The sequence below is a fragment of the Pelodiscus sinensis genome, chromosome 15 (genome assembly GCF_049634645.1).
Source record: "Pelodiscus sinensis isolate JC-2024 chromosome 15, ASM4963464v1, whole genome shotgun sequence".
Lineage (NCBI taxonomy): Eukaryota > Metazoa > Chordata > Testudines > Trionychidae > Pelodiscus > Pelodiscus sinensis.
This window is the reverse complement of record NC_134725.1, coordinates 16,125,124-16,144,928: the sequence shown is the minus strand read 5'-3', so window position 1 is coordinate 16,144,928 and position 19,805 is coordinate 16,125,124. Positions and strand designations below refer to the sequence as shown.

Here is a 19,805-nt window from a genome sequence, read left to right as displayed (position 1 = left end):
AGTTCGAACTAGGAGGGTAGTGTAGACATAGCCATAGTTAGTTTATTCTTCAGTGGCATTCAGAAACTTACCTGCTGTTCTAGTAGCTAACATTTTTTTCTCTAAATAGGGTTTGAGAGCATCCATTGATGCATATGATAATTTTGATAACATCACACTAGCTCAGCGCTTGGAGAAACATGAATTGATTGAATTTAGACGTATCGCAGCCTACTTATACAAAGGTAATAATCGTTGGAAACAGAGCGTGGAGCTGTGCAAGAAGGATCGTCTCTACAAGGTAAATGAACATTGGAACTTACTCCCATTTTTAATGGTATGCAGAAGTCAGTAAGTTGCTAAGCAAAATAAAACATGCCATCTAAAGTTAATACCCTTAACTAAAATTTAATGCCTGAAATTTCTTACCCTTAATTGTAGTTTAAGCCTACTAGCTTGTGGAAAAAAAATTGTTCATTCTAGTTTCCAGCAGTCCTCTCAGGTGGTAAGTTGGGATGTCTGGGCCTCTGGCAGCAGCCCCTGCCTACGTACAGATTTTTTTCAAGTGGGAATCCTTAAGTTAAAACTTTTCACACTTCATTTTGGATGTTGTACCTTTCCATAGGGATTCCAGCATCTGAAGATCTGGCCATATGTCTTAGCATGACCAACTGTAGACCAGGCTTTCAGGAAAAGCAAAATTATTCAGATGGTCTCAAATACCAGACCGTTAAGCTCTTGCATCCTTAAAAACCCTCACTTAGCATATTTAGATCTGTAAATAGGCTTATGCTTCATATTTGAATTTACAAATGCAAGAATGATATATGCGCACAAACAGAATAAGTGAAAATCTAAGTGAGGGGTGTGGTATGCTTCTTGCAAAATACTTTGTAATTCCTATTAAGAATATTTCATAAAGATTATGGAGTACAACTTAGATGTAACTCAGGTGTGTGGAATTTCACTTGTAGGATGCCATGCAGTATGCTGCAGAATCCAAAGATGCAGAGCTGGCAGAGAAACTGCTCCAGTGGTTTCTGGAGGAAGGAAAACAGGAGTGCTTTGCAGCATCTCTCTTTGCATGCTATGACTTGTTGCACCCAGATGTGGTTCTTGAGCTGGCATGGAGGCATAACATTGTGGACTTTGCAATGCCTTATTTCATCCAAGTGATGAGGGAATACCTTACCAAAGTGAGTAATACTTCTGTTTAAAGACTTGCTACTTTGTACCAGTATCTTGCACATGTTTAGCATTGTCCAACTGAGCTAGGTAAGACAGAGCTCATGAATTGTAGCAGTATTAAATTCTTTTATAGAAAGACCAGTTTGAGGCAGAGGTCCATAAACTTCAGGACACAATGATCATACTACACAGATAATGTAAATCCTATGGTTTTTTAGACTGTAACCATTAGTTGATGATGAGACTAGATTGGCTTCTCTAGCTGCTATCTTCCTACTGGGAACTAAATCTCTACTCCAACCAAGACGACTAAATTCAAGAAAGCAGCATGCACAATATAAGAGCTTACTGTTTCTGTGGTCTGAACATTTACTTTTCTCCTAGATTAACCCAGTCATGCTTTTGCCTTTCACTTCATATGTGTAAATTCTCTAAAGACTGAGCTCTAGTGAGCCAGAATGCAGTGTCTCTTGCCATCCCTCTGCCTTTTATCCCCTTAATTTAAGGAATGCACAGTCCTCTTGCCTGAGACATAAGTAGCTCTCTTCATGGGAATGCTGTGGGGAAGGTAGGGGAATAGTACTTGATGAAAAAGCAAACCTTCTGAAGCCCACCTGCATCCACTCACAAGGGGAATGCTCAATAGTTGTAGATGTATGTGACTACAGAATCTGTCTGGCTAATAACAATGAATTGTATTTTAACTTTCATTGCCAATTTTGTAAGCTTCTTGTGTTTTTGCTGACAGACATTACAATGTTAGTGCTATTGACACTCAGTACTTAGGTCATGTTTGTGTGACTAATGTCAAGAAGGGAAAGAGGCACTGATATAAATGCAACTTGATCTTGCCCTAAGGGGATAAAGCCTATCAGCTGATGTAAATCATAGTTACACTCCTTCATTGAAGCTATACTGACTTCTTCCCCAGCTAGTATGATCTTGCCCATAGTTATTTTAACCATCTGTAAGCCTGGAGGTGCTAGATCCCACAGCATCAAGCTACTTTTTTCACAAATGTAAAGCTAGCAGAAAATAAATGCTACTTCCCAATGGACACAGATGTATACCTCAACATCAGTTACAACAATGTGGAAAACCCTCTTCTATCTTCCTAACATGGTTAATGTGGGTTTTACAGTGTGTAAATATGCAAACACTGTCTGCATAGCAACAGGATCATACATGACACATACTATGCACTGGTAGAGAAATTATGCAGTTTACATGTCTTAACAGCAAGTTGTGGTAAATCTGTATATGCCATTTAATTGCCAAGTAATTGGCCAAAACAATTAGCTGTCTGTAGTGCAAGTAAGCTGTGAGATCTGATCATGTGCCATCTTATGCACTGTAAAATGACCATGCTTTTCTTGGTACTAAATGTGCTACAGGTATGTCTCGCCTCTATTGTCCCAGTGTCTCAATGTGTTTTTACTTCAGACTTGTTTTGAATCCTCACATAAGTATTTCCCTTCTGAACTTTCTTGCAGGTTGATGGGCTGTTTAATAAGGTGACAGTCTGACTTCAAAGTTTTTGTGTTCATTTGTGTCCCTTAATATATATTCTAGGATTCTGGCACTGGAACCTAGTTTGTAGCTTCTGCCAGAAGAGCAGCATAATCTAGCCTTTTGTCTTAACTTCTAATGCTGTAGAAAGATAGCTTCTCATATAACTTGAGAATCCAGCCAGACGTGGGAAGGGGACCCCACTTTCAGTTGGGGAAACTCTTCAGTTAAACATTTTGGGCTTTTATTCAAAAAAAATGGATTCAGGGTAAATGCAGTTCTGTCCTCAACTTCTGTCTAATGTACATGCATATGCTTTTTGTAGTAGATGCTGCACAATTCTGATAATGAGGCTTAGTAAAACCAGTGATCACATCAGTAGTGAGGAGGGACGAAATATTCAGTACAGTATTCTGAAGTATTCTGTCTTGCTCACTGTCAACATGTAAATAAGTCTAGCAGTTTAACATAGGAAGTAGAATCTCTTGTGAGAAGTGATGGCCCCTGATCTAGCAGGAAAAAGCATCCCAACAGACTCTAAGAGTCTTTGGATTGATCTTGTGATGAAATTCTGAAGATTTTGTATACAATAGGTTTGTTTAAAGCTAAGTCTAAGCACTTGGTGTAAAAGGAATGGTGCAGTGGATTTCCCAAATAAAATGGGATTTTAATAGTAACTTTAAACTGCTGGCTGGATTTACAAGTAACCATTATCTACTAATTCTGGATAATTTTCCAGAGGTGACACATGCATGGTGAGTTTGATGTGCAGTGAAACTAATTTAGTCTGTGGAATTAACTACAGAATAAGAAAATTGATTTTTTATTTTGATATTCTGCTTCCTGTTTGAGCAAGCAATCTCTTGATGACATTAATTATTTCAGTGGGATGTGTACCTCTTTGCCAGTTCACACTTCCCCACATGTACACTTGATTACTAAAGCATGAGAATACCCCCATCCCTTCTGAAGGGTCAGCTATTTGGGCCTAAGCTGAAATATTCTGACTCAATCTATTCTTGGTCACAAGTTAAACAGCTGAGCTGATGATGGGGAGAGCAGTGTTCTAGCAGCAGACACTCTTGCTGGCTGAACATTGTTGCTGCTTCCCTCTAGAGGGAGTAGTATCCCCGATTTCTGGAAGTTATCGTGTGGGCTGAAATAAGTTGAAAGCGGCCTATTTTATTTAACAGAGGTCCTTTTTCTATTCAGAGTTGGAAACTCTCAAGGTGTGATATTTAGAAGGCATCAATGTATCTGGGGGAGGGAGTGGGTATGCATGAGTGGAACTGACTGGGTTACTTCAGATGTGCTTCCCTTGCCATAGATTAATTTAGATATACTATCTGGTAAGAGTTCCAGAGGAGCTGCTACTAGGGACTCTTCTTTCCACAGTTTACAGAATTCATAACTAGGGATTTTAGTGCTAATAGTTCTATTAGTGGTAAGAGGAGACTGTCTAATGTAACAGATAAAAATAGGTGCATATAGACCAAAATGAACTTGGCTTCAGCAACAGAGGGGTAGTGAAGTTAGTCTAACTTTAAGGCACCACAGGGCTACTTCTGTTTTAAACTATACATATATACACATACAGTGCTATTCTGTGTGTGATGATACTGCCTGGTACTCAGTACCAGCACCGTTTTTAACCAAAAAGCACTGTATGCGCACACACACTATCATTAGCTTTAGTGAGTAAAACACACTTCATCAGATGAGTCAGTGGAAGTAACAGAATCCAAGGTATGTAATAGCAAAATCAGTTACGTGTCAGTTGGCTTTAGCCAATCCCCTATGTAGACCCCACACCACAGTTTCCTGTTGAAATCCCAGGAGCATGCATTGCTATTGGAGCAAACAAACTCGTGCTACTTCTAGAGTAAAGTGATAATATTTTAAAGTCGTGGTCCCCAACACGGTGCCCGTGGGCACCATGGCGCCCGCAGGGACATTTGTCAGCGCCCGCCAAGTGCTCAGGGCTGGCCTGGTCCCGGGCACGTGGCGCATGCGTGGTGCTGGAGCCGGCCCCGGGTGCATGGCGCACGGTGAGCGCCGGCCCCGGGGGCACTGTGGATTAACCCCCCGCGGCGCTTGGGGGAGGGAGAGGAGAGAGCGCCAGCGCCGGCCCCGGGCGCGCGGTGCTCAGGGGGCCCCCAGAATGCGGCTATGGGGGGGCCCTGCCTCCCCAGGCACCTGGCGGGCGAACAGCCACGCCCGCTGGCGCCTGGCAACCCCAAATGGTTGGGGACCACTGTTTTAAAGCATTATATCTGTAGTATTGGCTCTGTAGTCTGTTCCTAAAAAAATGGTTGACAATAGCATGTGAGACCAATAAGTGAACAGATCTTTAATATTGTCTATTAGATCTATTCAATTCAGTAATATAGCCTGTCAAATTATTAGTCAAACCATGCTTCAGGATGGCTGGTTTCCAGTGTAAAACATACTATAGACATGTTTAGTAACTTTCTTATTGAAGGTATGGCTAGATAGTAGCGGTCTGCCAAACAGTTCATGCAGACTTGACGTTGAAGCTCAAATTGGCAGCTTGTGTTGCAGGGTATAAAGTTCCCAGTGGATGGAAAGGAAGTGCTATTAAGCATTATACGTTACTTTCAATCGTGGATATTTCTGTATCCAACTAAGCAAAAATTGATGCTTCTCTTGAATTTTAGACCATATAGACAACTTGGCTTCAAAATTAACTTTGTTCCATAAAATAAAACTTGAAAGGGCACTTCTAATACGTGAAGCATTTGGTGTGAGATTAAGTGGCACAGGTCTCTTAGGCAAGGCCTTCATACACGTTTCCTGTTCAATTTGTAATATAGGTGGATAAACTTGATGCTTCTGAAAGCCTAAGGAAAGAAGAGGAACAAGTAGCTGAACCCACTCCAATAGTATTTGGTAGGTGAAAGACTTGGTGTCTCTTATTGTGGCTTTTGTTGCTAGCAAGATATTCTTGAGTTAGGCCTCACCATGGTGGACTTTAAGAAGGCCACAAGGTGACCGTCTATAGTATTGGTATCCTTTTACCTTTAGTCAGTTTGAAGCAGTTTTGTTCTTCCCCAGCTAGTGTATACACTTGAAGCACTAATGCTGGATAATTCTAGCCAATTATACTTAATATGCTAGAAAACTTTGTGAAACACTACATTTTAAACATTTAAGTAGCAATGAGTCAAGATGAAGTAGTCCAACTTGCTTATTCCTCCCTTTACCATCCCAATCCCCTAGCTAAAGCATAAATCCAAAGCCTTTCAGTGGTGGAGAAAGGAGCTATTGTGAGTACAAATACACATCTTCTGGGGCTTCTAGAGTCTTTTGGATTTTCAGATGAAACATTCCTCAATCTGATACCTTAGCTTCCAAAGAGATTGGAGGTCTGCCTCCATTTGAAAAAACAAATACTGGGTTTTTTGGTGTGGGTTTTTTTTAATGGCCTGTTCCAGAGATGTCTTGTGTCGAACAGGTAAATGGGGAAGGTCTCTTTCAGTGGCCTCTGCCAAAGGCTGATTTATAGATTATTTTGTCACAAAGCAAATTCTGCTCACTAGCACCTCCTTTTTGAAGCAGTTCTGAGGTAGAGAAATGTATAACACTGGTCTGATTTCTAATGGAAAGTTTTTATACCTGAGTTGAATGTCTGCATGAGGCATGTGCAATACTGGCATTTATAAGATGCATTTGCAATCTGTGGATTTGTTACATGTACACAAGCTGCTGAAAATTCAGTCGCCTTAATTGCTTTGTCAACTTTGACCATGCATGAATCCTAACCATATCATAGTCTAGCATAAATTGATTCCTTGAAACAACAATCCATATTGGGAAGTTATGTAGCTGTCCCAAGCTGCGGGGTTACTTTTGTCACGGGCACTTACCTCACTTTGTTACTAACAGGTGGGCAGAGAATAGCTTTTTTTAATTATTATTTTTATTACATTGGCAATTTCCAAAGCCCAAAATTTTTTTGGTCTAACAAAATACTTTGACCCAGAACAAGATGCTATATTGAACATTTTGAAACATTTATTGTAAAGGAAATTGGGAAGTCTTTAGTTCCTTCTGAAGTGTTAAGTCCCCCCAAAAGTGTTTTATAGGGAATGGATGTTTTTCTAAGTTAACAGATGGACACAGATTGACAATGCTTTCTTTTGGGTCTGAAGTGTTAATTGGTTTCACCCACCTTTATTGCTCTTAAATCTGGCAACAAGCTGGAAGGTGGTCTGTCTGTCCATATCTAAGTGGAGAAAGTGGAGTGAAGGATATAGATTAGGTTGTGTCTCTGGTATGTTAAAATAAACATGCTTGTTAACCAGCTTTATAGTCCTTCTGAATGCTGGCAGTTTAACTTTTTTTTTTTTTTCAGGCATTTGCAGAGCTTTGTTTAAACAAACTCCTTCTTCCCTTTCCAGGCCAGCAGCTAATGTTAACAGCAGGTCCCAGCGCAGTACCTCCCCAGGCAAACTTCCCATATGGATACACTGCTCCAGGATTCACCCAGCCGCCTGTTTATGGTTTCAATATGTAACTAGCTCTTTGACAGACCTACACTGTCTTTTCTCTCTCCCTTGCCGTCCTGCGAACTACTTGGAGAAGTTTACAATGGTCCTAAAGGCACAGATGACCCCTTGATTGGTTGAATGCTTGTTAGCCCACTCAGTGAGATTTCCAGGGGATACCTGTTACCATTTATTTATTGCTATTGTCTGGTTACATTTCAACCTCAAAGGCAGCTTTTGTTAATTATGTTGCAAGACTCTTGACTGAAGCTGAGCACTATTTATCTAAAACTTAGAATATAGCAATAACTGCTTGAGGCCAGGGGGAAGAGGCAACATATTCCTTTCTGCCAACCTATTGCCTGCAGTGACTTTGCAGGGGAATCACCTGGAACCAAGTTGTTAAAGCTTTAAAGTACTGTAGTTGAAGCTACAAAGTAGATAGCATGGATGTTCAGAATTGATTTCAGCATCATCTTACTGGTGGACTGCTTGCTTAAATCTGACTTCCCCATTTTGTTTGAATCTTTGCAAAAAGGAGAATGGGCTTTAAAATATTAATGTACTCTCCAGATTGTATCGAGGAACTTGGAGACTTTTTGCAGAAAGTTCATGGGGGTGCAGATTGAGCCTATTCTGTACCTTCTGGGATAGGTTTTAGACTTGATTACTAAAAGGAAATATATCTGAGCAGACTAGAAAGAAAACACCTTCCCAGATGCTTTTTTATTTAATGAGGGGAGAGCATGCTACTCATGGATATTAAATGGTACAAAAGGAGAACTGAGCTATACGTATGGCAAGTTGAAGGTGTAGCAGGAATGTGTGCATGGGCTGCCAAAGTACTATGAGCATATGCTAAGTTAACAATATCAGCATGAGGTAATGGATGGGGATATAATCCTAATTTTGAGCCTTTATTAATTGATGCAGGAGTCAAGGTTTCCTGCTCCACCATGTTGGGCTGACTCAAATACCTGACCCTGACTGGCAGCTAGAGGCAGCATTATCTGATCTGACAGTTTGGAGACTCTTGGTCTTGCTATGCTGCAGTAGTATAAATGGCACATCCACCATGCACACCCTTTTTCTTTTGAGAATGCCAACAGGGCTGTATTTGTGCCACTCTTCAAATACATATATCAATGTTTTATGTACTGAATTAGAGAAAATGTATAATTTATGTTTATGAACTGTGCTAATCATGAATATTATAAAAGTCCAACTATAAATGTAAAACTGCTTACACTGATTGTAGTCTTGAGATTTTTTTGATAGGGGAGGTTGGATCTACCAACCATGATGGCATCAACATGACATCTGTCAAAGCTAGATGAGGTATTCGATCATTGCCCACCTTTCTGCAGTGCCTCCACCATGGTACACGTCCCAGAGCAATGTGGTACTACTAGAGTGGGAAGGTACTGTGTTCTGAAGGGTGAATAAGGAAAATACAGTTATGGGACAGTTCTTCCTCTACTTGCTGTGTCTTGAATCCATGTGCAAATAACTTGGGTTATGAACAGTGACAAACTACTTACTCCTTTGTCTGCAATAGACCTCTTAAATGCATTTGTTTCCTGTTTTCATCTTGAAGTGCTACTAAGCAATACACTTCAAATAGTGGATCTCTTTGTATCCAGCTAAGCAAATATTGATGATGATGATGATGATGGATGATGATTACACTTGTTCACAGGCTTCATGAAGTGCCCAGCCTAGATTTGCATTCCTTACGATACTTTCATAGATTCATAGACTTTAAGGTCAGAAGGGACCGTTATGATCATCTAGTCTGACCCCCTGCACAGTGCAGGCCACAGAATCTCAACCACCCCTCTTAGAATAATCCTCTCACCTATATCAAAGATATTGAAGCATTCAAATACGTTGAAGGACCCAACATGCAGAGAGTCCTTCAGCTGTGATCTGTGCCCAATGCTACAGGAATAAGATCCTCCGGAAAAGGGTGCTTTTTCCAGAGGATCAGGGCCAGTGTAGACGCTCTTTTCCAGCTTTTCTAAAAGCAGGAAAAAAGCGGCGGACATTTTTATTTAAATGCCGCGGGGGATATTTAAATCCCCCCACGCATTTCCCTATTGTGATTTCAAAAATTACCATGCCCCTTCCGGAAAAAGGGGCCAATGTAGACAAGCCCTTGGGGTCTATGCGGACTCAAGGGTTATAGCCTCCGAGGGAAAGACCATTACACATCAATGTCCCAGGGGGGAGCTCTTTCTTCCCCGCTGTGCAGGGAGGCCATCGAGCTCTGGGAACTCTGCATATGCAACAACATCTCATTACAAGTTTTCTACCTTCCGGGGTCCAGGAACAACTTAGCGGACAAGCTCAGCCACTCCGTTCCAAATCCATGAGTGGATGCTGATATCCTGGTAGGAGTTTTCCAGAGGTGGGGTTATCCCCTTCTGGACCTGTTTGCCTCTGAGCACAATGCCCAGTTCAGGAGCTACTGCTCCCTCAGGGGGCAGGGAACCAACTCCCTAGGGGATGCTCTCCACATTCACTGGCCCGGTCGCCTGTTGTATGCATTCCCTCCCATTGCATTAATTTATGACACACTGATCAGGGTCAGGAGGTTCAGGGCTACAGTCATAATGATAGCACCATGGTGGCCGAGACAGCACTGGCTCTCAGCCCTGAGAGGAGTTGTCTACAGTGGACCCACTACCATTGCCCCTACCTCTTACAATTAACCCTTCTTTTTATCTTTGATTTTGCTCATGTACTGCCCCAGGAGAATATTCTCTTGTAGGCTTCAGCTGGCAACGGAAACTTGCATGTGAAAGCCACCTATTGATTTTAAACATCTCATGCTACAGCCTCTGGTACAAAGGTCAGCTCTTCTCTGCAGAGTGCTCAAACCCTCTGGGCTCTTTGGCTATGTCTGCACTGTGCGCTTATTTCAAAATAACAGTTGTGCATGTCTACAACTAATTTTGAAATAATGGGCTTCTTACTCCAACTTCTGTAACCGTCATTTCATGAGGAGTAAGGAAAGTCGAAAGAGTACACAGCACCTAAAGCCACGTTAAGATACACAACTTCAGCTATGTTAATTGAATATCTGAAGTCTAAGTACCTTACCTCAACTTTAGCCCACAGCGTACATGTACCTTCTTTAGTGGATGGTAATGGCTTCTTGAAGGGCAATGGAGTGTAACAACTTCTAAACTGTGCTTGTGCTTCATTACTTTGCTGACCAGAGAAAGGGTTAATCACATGATCATGGTACTTGGGCACCAGCTTATATCTCTGAGGGAAATGGGATTTAAGTATGTGCATAATGGTAAGAATGCACTGAAGTATTTTGCTGAATAAGGTTAAAAGATTATGCAAATTGCTTAACTGACTTAACACAGGGGTATGACAAGCAAGCAGAGAGCTGCAGAAATCCATCACAAGGTGCTAGCAGTTTAAATCTCTCTTGCTGTTTTCAGACCATTTACAATCTTTGTATTTCACCCTCCACATGGTTCTGTTAACAGGTCTACTAAACAGCTGCTCCAAATCTATGACTGAGTGGGATACAAAGAAGGTGCAACAGAAAAGGACCCCTGATCCATACTGAGGAGATAGGGCAATCAGCGACTTATCTAAGGCTACATCTACACTGCACCTCTTTTGTGCAAAAGCCTATGCAAATGAAGCATAAATTAGCATATTGCTGCACTTCATTTGCATAATTAATTAGGGGCTGGTTTTGTGCAAGAGGCTTTTGCACAAAAAAGCTGTGTGGATGGCTTTCTTTTGCACAAGAGCCGTCTGCACAGGCTCTTGGACTGTCTGCACAGCACCTTTTTTGTACAAAGCCTCTTGCGCAAAAAAGCCCCTAATTAATTAGGGGCAATATGCTAATTCATGCTTCATTTGCATAGGCTTTTGCACAAGAGGTGCAGTGTAGACATAGCCTAAGTGTCTACACAAACGCAAGAAGGCTGGGAAACCAGCAGGAAGAATTGGAAGTCCTGGAACAGTCAAAGAACTAGGATTTGATAGAATAAGGGCAACTTGGTGGGAGCACTGTCATGGAAATGTAAAAACTGATCAGGAAGGACAAGCAAGGGAGAAAAGGTGGAGGAGTTGCTGTGTATGTAAGAGAGCAGTATTATTGCTCAGAGCTCCAGAATATATATATATATAGAGAGAGAGAGAGAAGCCTATTGAGAGTCTTTGGGTTAAGTATAGAGGCAAGAACAACAAGGGTGATGTCGTAGTTGTTGCCTGCTATAGCCCATCAGATCAGGTGGATGAGGTAGACAAGGTTTTCTTCAGACAACTAACAGAAGTTCTTCTTCGAGTGGTCCCCGTGGGTGCTCCACTCCAGGTGTCGGGTCCCGTCCCGGCGCCGCTGATCGGAAGTTTTCCATAGCCGTAGTTGGGCCGGACCGCGCATGCGCGAGCGGAGCGCGCGGCGTTCGCGCCTTTGCAACGGTCCGGCCCCCCCCTTGTCAGTTCCTCTCAGCCGCCCGTGGTCGCTGGCGGAACGCCGTTTCTCTCCTCACAGGACCGTCTTAAAAAAAAAAAAAAAAAAGAGAAAGACAAGAAAAAGAAACAGACGAAGATAAAGAATAGTAGTTTAAAAAAAAAAAAAAAAAAAAAAAACAACAAACAAAACAAGAAGAGGACGAGAGAGGGAGATTATGCCTGGCTCACCAGGTTTTAAGCGGTGCATACACTGCAAGGAGGCTATGCCTGCCTCCGACGGGCATGAAGCCTGTGTCAGATGCCTGGGAGAGTCGCATGTCCCGCAAAAATGCGCTCATTGCGCAAAGCTGACTCCCAGAGCGCGGAGAGAAAGAGATATGCGCTTAAAGCTCCTCCTCTGTGATAAAGCGCTACAGCCTTCTGAGCAACATCTATCAGGAGCGCCCGGAGGGCACGGTAACAGAGCGAAGTCTCCACCGGCAACGGGAACGCAAAGGAAAAGGGCTTCCCCTGCCCGTTCCCTCCCGCCCCCCCCATTGTCCCGTGTGTCTCAGGGACATAAACAGGGAGCCTCCGGGGCCGCGAGACAGCCGGAGAGATCAAATAAGCCGCAGGCGGCAACATCAAGCCGCACGTCATCGGCACCGGCTATACGTCCCGCTGAGAGCGCAACTGACACGCAGCGCTCGGCACCGCTCCAAGGGCTGGAGCCGCGGCAGTCTGCCCAGCCGCGAGTCAGAACGGCACCGCAAATGCCGGCACTGAGTCAGGGTAAGCCGGCACCGGGTCCGGCACCGGATGCAACCCTGCCACACGGCACCGCGGAGCTCAGTGAGCATAATAAACAGAGCGCCCCCCTCCGTGCCGACTCGGCACCGGCCGATCAGCTTGCAGCTGCAACGGCACCGCAAGAACAGCTGCCTGGGGTGCCGGCTAGGGCAGTAACACAGCAGGACGAAGCAGTCCTGCTTAGTCCTCCCCCTGCCCATTCTTCTTTATCAGTGCAAGGGGGAGAGACTCCTTCTGTCTCTGCAGTCCCCACTAAGGCTGCTAAGAAATCTGTCACGAGGCATTCAATTTCACCCTCACTCGAGCCTTCAATCTCTCCCTCTCATTCACCAAGCATTACTCATCGCACATCTTCTCATCACCAAACAAGGTCCCCGCGATGCAGATCAAGGTCTCGTTATTCTGATCGTCACGGGCGATGTCATCGTTATTATAGGGAATCATCATATAGATCTCGTTCACCAAGTTATTCCCCCCCAAGATCCTATCATAGGAGGTATGCCAGTAGATACTCCTCCCGAAGGTCTTCGCCTGATCATCCTGATCATAGGGGCCATCAAGCATCTGAATATGAAAGGCATCACTATCGTCCTGGCCATTGTTGTTGTCATACCCCTCATGAATCGCGACAATTATCACCAATTAAGGACTGGAAGGGGGCGTCATCTCGACAGCACACCCACTCACCTTCAGTCCAGCTATCTGAGCCTGAGGAAGGGCAGATATCGGATGTGGACGATCAGCTGCACAATATGTCACAAAAAGATATGTCGTCATCCTACCCTGATGACGCACTGTTTGAGGGGGACCCATCTCCCCCAGACGACACAAAGGACTTTCAAGATCTGTTTAGGAGAGTGGCCCAATCTCAGGAGGTTCAGATATTGGACACTCCAACGAAACAATTCAAGCTCTGGAGGAACCTAAACCCTAAACAACAATCTAAGGTCGCCTTGCCTATGGACGAGGCTATCCTCCAATCAGCTGCGGAAATCTGGCGTACCCCGGCTTCGACTCTACCAACGTCAAAACCGGCAGAAAAGCGATATTTTATAGCGTCTAAAGATTCAGAATTTCTTTTCACTCACCCGCAACCAAATTCGCTGGTGGTCGACGCAGCTCTCCAAAGGGCTAAGAACCCGCAGCTGAAAAATGCGGGCATTGATAAGGAGGCGAAGAAACTGGATGCCTTTGGCCGTAAGGTTTACACATCAGCCACGTTGCTCCTTCGCATAGCGAATTACACAGCTCTCCTAGCCAATCATAGCTTTGATAGTATAACAAAGCTTACTGAGCTGTCTCAGAGATCATCAGAGACAGACAGGGAGCTACTACGGTCTATTCTCAAGGAGGGCTATGCGTGTTCAAAGGCCAATCTTCAGATAGCTATGGATATAGCTGATACAGCGGCTCGGGGAGTAGCAACAGCGGTATCAATGAGGCGATCTTCTTGGCTCGCCACGGCCGCGGTACCTAAGGAGCTGCACTCCAAGGTAGAAGACCTCCCGTTCGATAAGATAAAATTGTTTGCGGAGAAAACAGATGAGATCCTTCATACTGGGAAGGACTCAAGAACAACGCTTCGCACGCTCGGCATGTACGCACCACCATTCCGTCGCCGGCGTTATTTTCCATACCAGAGACGGTATGACTATCAGTCGAGGAGACAGCAGAATCGCCCCTTCGACCAAGCGCGATCGAGACAGCGCCCCCAGCGGAGGCGTCCACCACCACCTAGAGTGACAGGCACGGCTGCCTCAAAGCAGCAAGTTTGACTCCCTGGTCGAGGGCAAGCGCACACTACCAATCAACCTGGACAAACCCATGTTCCACCACCGCTTACGACCTTACTACCACCAATGGGTCGAGATAACAACGGACAAATGGGTACTGGAAGTCATAAACAACGGCTTCACCATTCCTTTCACCTCCATTCCGCCCACCACCCCACCCTCCCCGTACCTGTTCAGGGATCCATCTCAAGAAAATCTCTTGCAACAGGAAGTTCATCGTCTCCTGGATATCGGAGCAATAGAGAGGGTCCCCGATCAGTTCAAGGGAAGAGGGTTTTATTCCAGATACTTTCTAACGGAAAAGAAAACGGGGGGTTGGAGGCCCATTCTCGATTTAAGAGGTTTGAATCGTTATCTTCGCAGACAGCGTTTCAAAATGGTGACCCTGAATTCCATAATACCGTCCCTCGATTTAAACGATTGGTTCGCTGCCCTCGATTTACAAGATGCGTATTTTCACATCACAATACATCCTGCGCACAGACGTTTTCTACGATTCATGATAGGCCACGATCACTTTCAATATCGCGTTCTACCGTTCGGGCTGGCGTCAGCACCCAGAGCGTTTTCAAAGACCCTGGCCGTCGTAGCAGCTTATCTGCGTCGGTTACAGGTGATAATATATCCGTACCTGGACGACTGTTTAATAAAAGGCGCCACGCAGCGAGAAGCGTCGCAAATGGTGGCGATGGTCGAACAAACTTTCGAATCACTCGGCCTCCTTCTCAACAAGCAGAAATCGACACTTATTCCAACTCAGTTTATAAGGTTTATAGGGATAAACCTAGACTCACGCATGGCAAGAGCTTACTTACCGCAAGAAAGATTTCAGGCAATCAAGGATCTTGTCACTATACTCACTGGCAACATGACCATATCGGTACACAATTGCCTTCGTCTCCTCGGGCACATGGCAGCGGCCACAGCAGTAGTTCCTCATGCACGCCTCCACTTGAGGAGCCTTCAGCATTGGCTATCCACGGTTTACGTCCCCGTGAGGCACGACATTCAGAAGCTAGTGTGGTTACCTCCACATGTTCAGAGATCGCTGCAGTGGTGGACAGAAGCGAGAAACCTTCTCACGGGAGTCCCATTCCATCGACAGCAACCAACAGTGCAGATAACATCGGATGCCTCGCTCATAGGCTGGGGAGCCCATATGGACAACGAGCGAATACAGGGCAAATGGTCGCTCAACGAGAGACGTCTGCATATAAATCTGTTGGAACTTCGAGCAATCTTCTACGCATGCAAACACTTTCTTCCCCAGATCAGAGGGCTTACAGTAAGGATACTGACAGACAACGTAGCGGCGATGTATTATGTCAACAGACAAGGGGGAGCACGATCACGTTCCCTATGCGCCGAGGCAGTGCGGTGCTGGAATTGGTGCATACAGAACAACGTAAGCATAACAGCATCGTACTTACCTGGCACCGCCAATGTGATTGCAGACTCCCTCAGCAGACAGTTTCCCACGGATCACGAGTGGGAAGTAAGGACAGACGTTCTATCTGCCATATTCCAGAGATGGGGTACTCCACTGGTAGACCTATTTGCAACATACGACAACAAGAAATGTCACCTATATTGCTCGAGAGCGGGGCTCGGCAAGAGCTCTCTCGGCGATGCGTTTCTGATCAGGTGGAAGAAAGCACTTCTGTATGCGTTTCCTCCCACGCCGCTTATCTCCAGAACACTAGAGAAAATCAGGTTAGAGGCAGCAACGGTCATTTTCCTAGCTCCAGCATGGCCCAGACAAGCCTGGTTTCCATTCTTACACAGGATGTCAATTCAACCACCTTACCTTCTTCCTCTCCATCAGGATCTCCTCACTCAGGAAGGGGGGACACTGTTACACCCCAGGCTGCAGTCGCTGCATCTGACGGCGTGGCTTCTTACTGGTTGAAAGGAGATGAAAATCTATGCTCCGAAGAGGTCAAGACAGTACTTCTTCATAGTAGAAAACAGTCTACACGGAATACCTACCTGGCAAAGTGGCGGAGATTTTCTGACTGGTGCATTCAGAACAATATACACCCCCTATCGTCTCCTCTACAGAACGTTTTGGACTACATCCTTGATTTACGAGAGTCAGGTCTTACGCTTTCGTCTTTAAGAGTGCACTTGGCAGCCATCAGTGCTTTTCATCAACCAGTAGGGGGTTCTGCGCTCTTCTCTCACGCAATTACAAAAAGGTTCTTGAAGGGACTTCAAAACTTATATCCGCCACGAAGCGCGCCCTCTCCTTCCTGGAATCTCGATTTAGTGCTGGATACCATTATGCACCCACCTTTCGAACCCTTGGCATCGGTTTCGCTACATATTTTAACGATGAAAACAATCTTCCTGCTTGCAATTACATCGGCGAGACGGGTAGGGGAATTGGGGGCGCTGATGGCAAGCCCCCCCTTCACTGTTTTTTCCAAGGACACAGTAACGCTCCGATTACATCCGGACTTTATCCCCAAAGTTTGTTCTTCTTTCCATATCAATGAACCTATCGTTCTTCCGACCTTTTATCCCAAACCTCATTCCTCCAGTAGAGACGCTCTGTTCCACACACTTGACGTCCGACGTGCACTGTCGTTCTACATAGACAGAACGCGCCAGTGGAGACGAACCGACAGGTTGTTGGTATCTTTGGCACCTAGATCGAAAGGCAAGGCACTTTCCACTCAACGCATTGCAAAATTAATCACACTCTGTATTATGGAATGTCATTCAATTAGAAACAAACCTCTTCCTTCATTACCTCGGGCTCACTCCACGAGAGCTGTAGCGACTTCCACTGCATTTGCAAGGGGAGTTCCCCTGGCGGATATTTGCCGTGCGGCTACTTGGGCTTCTAGTATAACTTTCGCACGGCATTATGCCATAACGAAGAGGTGGGCTTCAGACGCTGCAGTAGCCTCTGCGGTACTGTCCACGGTAGAAAATAATTGACCCGGAGCGCGTTCTGGGTTACTGCTTTGTACTCACCTGGAGTGGAGCACCCACGGGGACCACTCGAAGAAGAAGAAGAAGTTACTCACCCTGTGTAGTAACGATGGTTCTTCGAGATGTGTCCCCGTGGGTGCTCCACGCCCCACCCTCCTCCCCGCTCCGGGTCTCTCTGCTTTGTCTTTCAGGGACCGAGCGGTGAGAGGAACTGACAAGGGGGGGGCCGGACCGTTGCAAAGGCGCGAACGCCGCGCGCTCCGCTCGCGCATGCGCGGTCCGGCCCAACTACGGCTATGGAAAACTTCCGATCAGCGGCGCCGGGACGGGACCCGACACCTGGAGTGGAGCACCCACGGGGACACATCTCGAAGAACCATCGTTACTACACAGGGTGAGTAACTTCTTCCTTCCAGACCACAGGCCTTGGTTCTCATGGGGGACTTTAATCACCCCAGCATCTGCTGAGAGACCAATACAGCAGTACAAAGACAATCCAGAAAGTTTTTGGAGAATGTTGGGATGACTTCCTGGTACAAGTGCTGAAGGAACCAACCAGGGAACATGTGCAGCTTGAACTGCTGCTCATAAGCAGAGAGGAATTAGCAGGGGAAGTAGATGAGGGTGGCAACCTGGGAAGCAGTGATCATAAGATGGTCGAGTTTGGGATCCTGACCAAAGGCAGAAAGGAGAGCAGCAAAATACAGACCCTGGACTTCAGAAAAGCAGACTTTGACTCACTCAGAGAACGGATGTGCAGGATCCCTTGGGATGCTAACATGAAGGGAAAGGAATCCAAGAGAGCTGGCTGTATTTTAAAGAAGCCTTATTGAAGGCACAAGAACAAACCATCCTGATATGCAGTAAGAAAAGCAAATATGATAGGTGAACAGCTTGGCTTAACAGTGAAATCCTTGGTGAGCTTAAACACAAAGAAAGCTTATGAGAGGTGGAAGCTTCGACAGATGTCTAGGGAGGAGTATAAATATATTGCTCGAGCATGCAGAGATGCAATCAGGAAGATGAAAGCACAATTGTAATTGCAGCTAGCAAAGGATATGAAGGGTAACGAGAGATTTCTACAGACATGTCAGCAATAAGAGTGGTCCAGGTGTGGGATGTGGATGATGGTAACCCCTAATGACATGTGGGAAAAGCTGAAATACTCAATGCTTTTTTTTTTTTTGCCTTTGTCTCCCAGACTACTGCACTAAGCAACACAGTGTGGGGAGGTAGGGGGCAGCCCTCAATGGAGGAAAAAACAGATTAAAAACTATTTAGGAAGTTTGGACATACACAAATCCATGGGATCAGATTTACTGCATCCGAGGGTACTGAAGGCATTGGTTGATGTGATTGCAGAGCCACTGGTCATTATCTTTAAAAAGTCGTGGCAATCTGGGGAGGTCCTGGATGACTGAAAAAAGGAACATGTAGTACCCATCTATAAAAAAGGGAAGAAGGACAACCCAGGGAACTACAGACCAGTCAGCTTCACTCAGTCCCCATAAAAATCATGGAGGGGATCCTCAAGGAATCCATTTTGAAGCACTTGGAAGAGAGGAAAGTGATCAGGAACACTCAACATGGATTCACCAAGGGCAAGTCATGCCTGACCTACCCTGATTGCCTTCTATGACAAGGTAATGGGCTCTGGATATGGGATAGGTGGTGGACATGATAAATCTTAACCTTAGCAAAGCTTTCTTGCCAGCAGGTTAAGGAAGTATGGATTGGATAAATGGACTGTACGGTGGCTAGAATCTGGCTAGATTGTTAGGCTCAATAGGTAGTGATGAACAGCTCAGTGTCAGGTTGGTGGTTGGTTTTGAGCCGAGTGCCCCAAGGGTGAGTTCTAGGGCCAGTTTTGTTTGACGTCTTTATTAATGACTGGATGAGGGGATGGATTGCATCCTCAGCAAGTCTGCAGATGACACTAAGCTGAGGGAGGTAGACATTCTGGACCCTATCCCCGCCCTCTCGTATAACCTAGACAAATTGGAGGTTTGGGCCAAAATAAATCTGTGGTTCAATAAGGATAAGTGCAGAGTCCTGTACTTGGGATGGAAGAATTCCAAGTACTGTTACTGGCTGGAGACTGACTGGCCAAGCAGCAGTTCAGCAGTAAAGGACCTGGGGATTACAGTGGATGAGAAGCTGGATATGAGTCAACAGTGTGCCCTTGTAGCCAAGGCTAATGGCATATTAGGGTGTATTAGGAAGAGCATTGCCAGCAGATCTAGAGGATTATTCCCCTTTATGCAGTACTGAGGCCACATCTGGAATATTGTGCCAAATTCTGGGGTCCCCATTACAGAAAGGATGTGGACACATTGGAGAAAATCCAGCAGAGGGCAACAAAATGAGAGGGCTGAAGCAAATGACTTAAGAGGAGAGGCTGAGGGATTTGGGTTTGTGTAGTCTGCAAAAGAGAAGGGGGGGAGATTGATAGCAACCTTTAACTACCTGAAGGGAGGTTCCAAAGAGAATGGGGAGAGGCTGTTCTCAGTAATGACAGATGGCAGAACCATGAGCATTTGGCAGCCTGTGTGAGTGAAGCGTTTGCCTTCCCAAACCACCAGTCATGGCCCCACCCACATTCCATCCCCAAACTGCCTGCTGTTGGCATACTGAGGGCAGAGTGTTCCTGCCC

General features: G+C 45.2%; 1 protein-coding gene and 1 long non-coding RNA gene across 5 annotated transcripts in view; one reads left to right on the top strand and one right to left on the bottom strand.

Annotated features, from left to right (window-relative positions):
• Positions 1-8,432, top strand: part of CLTCL1 (clathrin heavy chain like 1) — a 56,316-nt gene extending 47,884 nt beyond the window's left edge. Inside the window, exons 29-33 of one of the 4 annotated variants that reach the window (XM_075898237.1) lie at positions 110-280; positions 954-1,175; positions 2,661-2,681; positions 5,511-5,586; positions 7,098-8,432. In XM_075898237.1, coding sequence (XP_075754352.1) covers positions 110-280; positions 954-1,175; positions 2,661-2,681; positions 5,511-5,586; positions 7,098-7,213 — 606 coding nt within the window. In that variant the 3' untranslated portion in view covers positions 7,214-8,432. The remainder of the gene's footprint in view (positions 1-109; positions 281-953; positions 1,176-2,660; positions 2,682-5,510; positions 5,587-7,097) is intronic. The other 3 variants (XM_075898239.1, XM_075898238.1, XM_075898240.1) reach the window with 3 other exon arrangements.
• The window catches only part of LOC142818481 (uncharacterized), a 42,387-nt gene that overhangs the window by 14,547 nt on the left and 8,035 nt on the right, over positions 1-19,805 (bottom strand). The window contains exon 2 of the long non-coding RNA XR_012895969.1: positions 6,869-6,922. This is a non-coding gene — a long non-coding RNA (uncharacterized LOC142818481). The remainder of the gene's footprint in view (positions 1-6,868; positions 6,923-19,805) is intronic.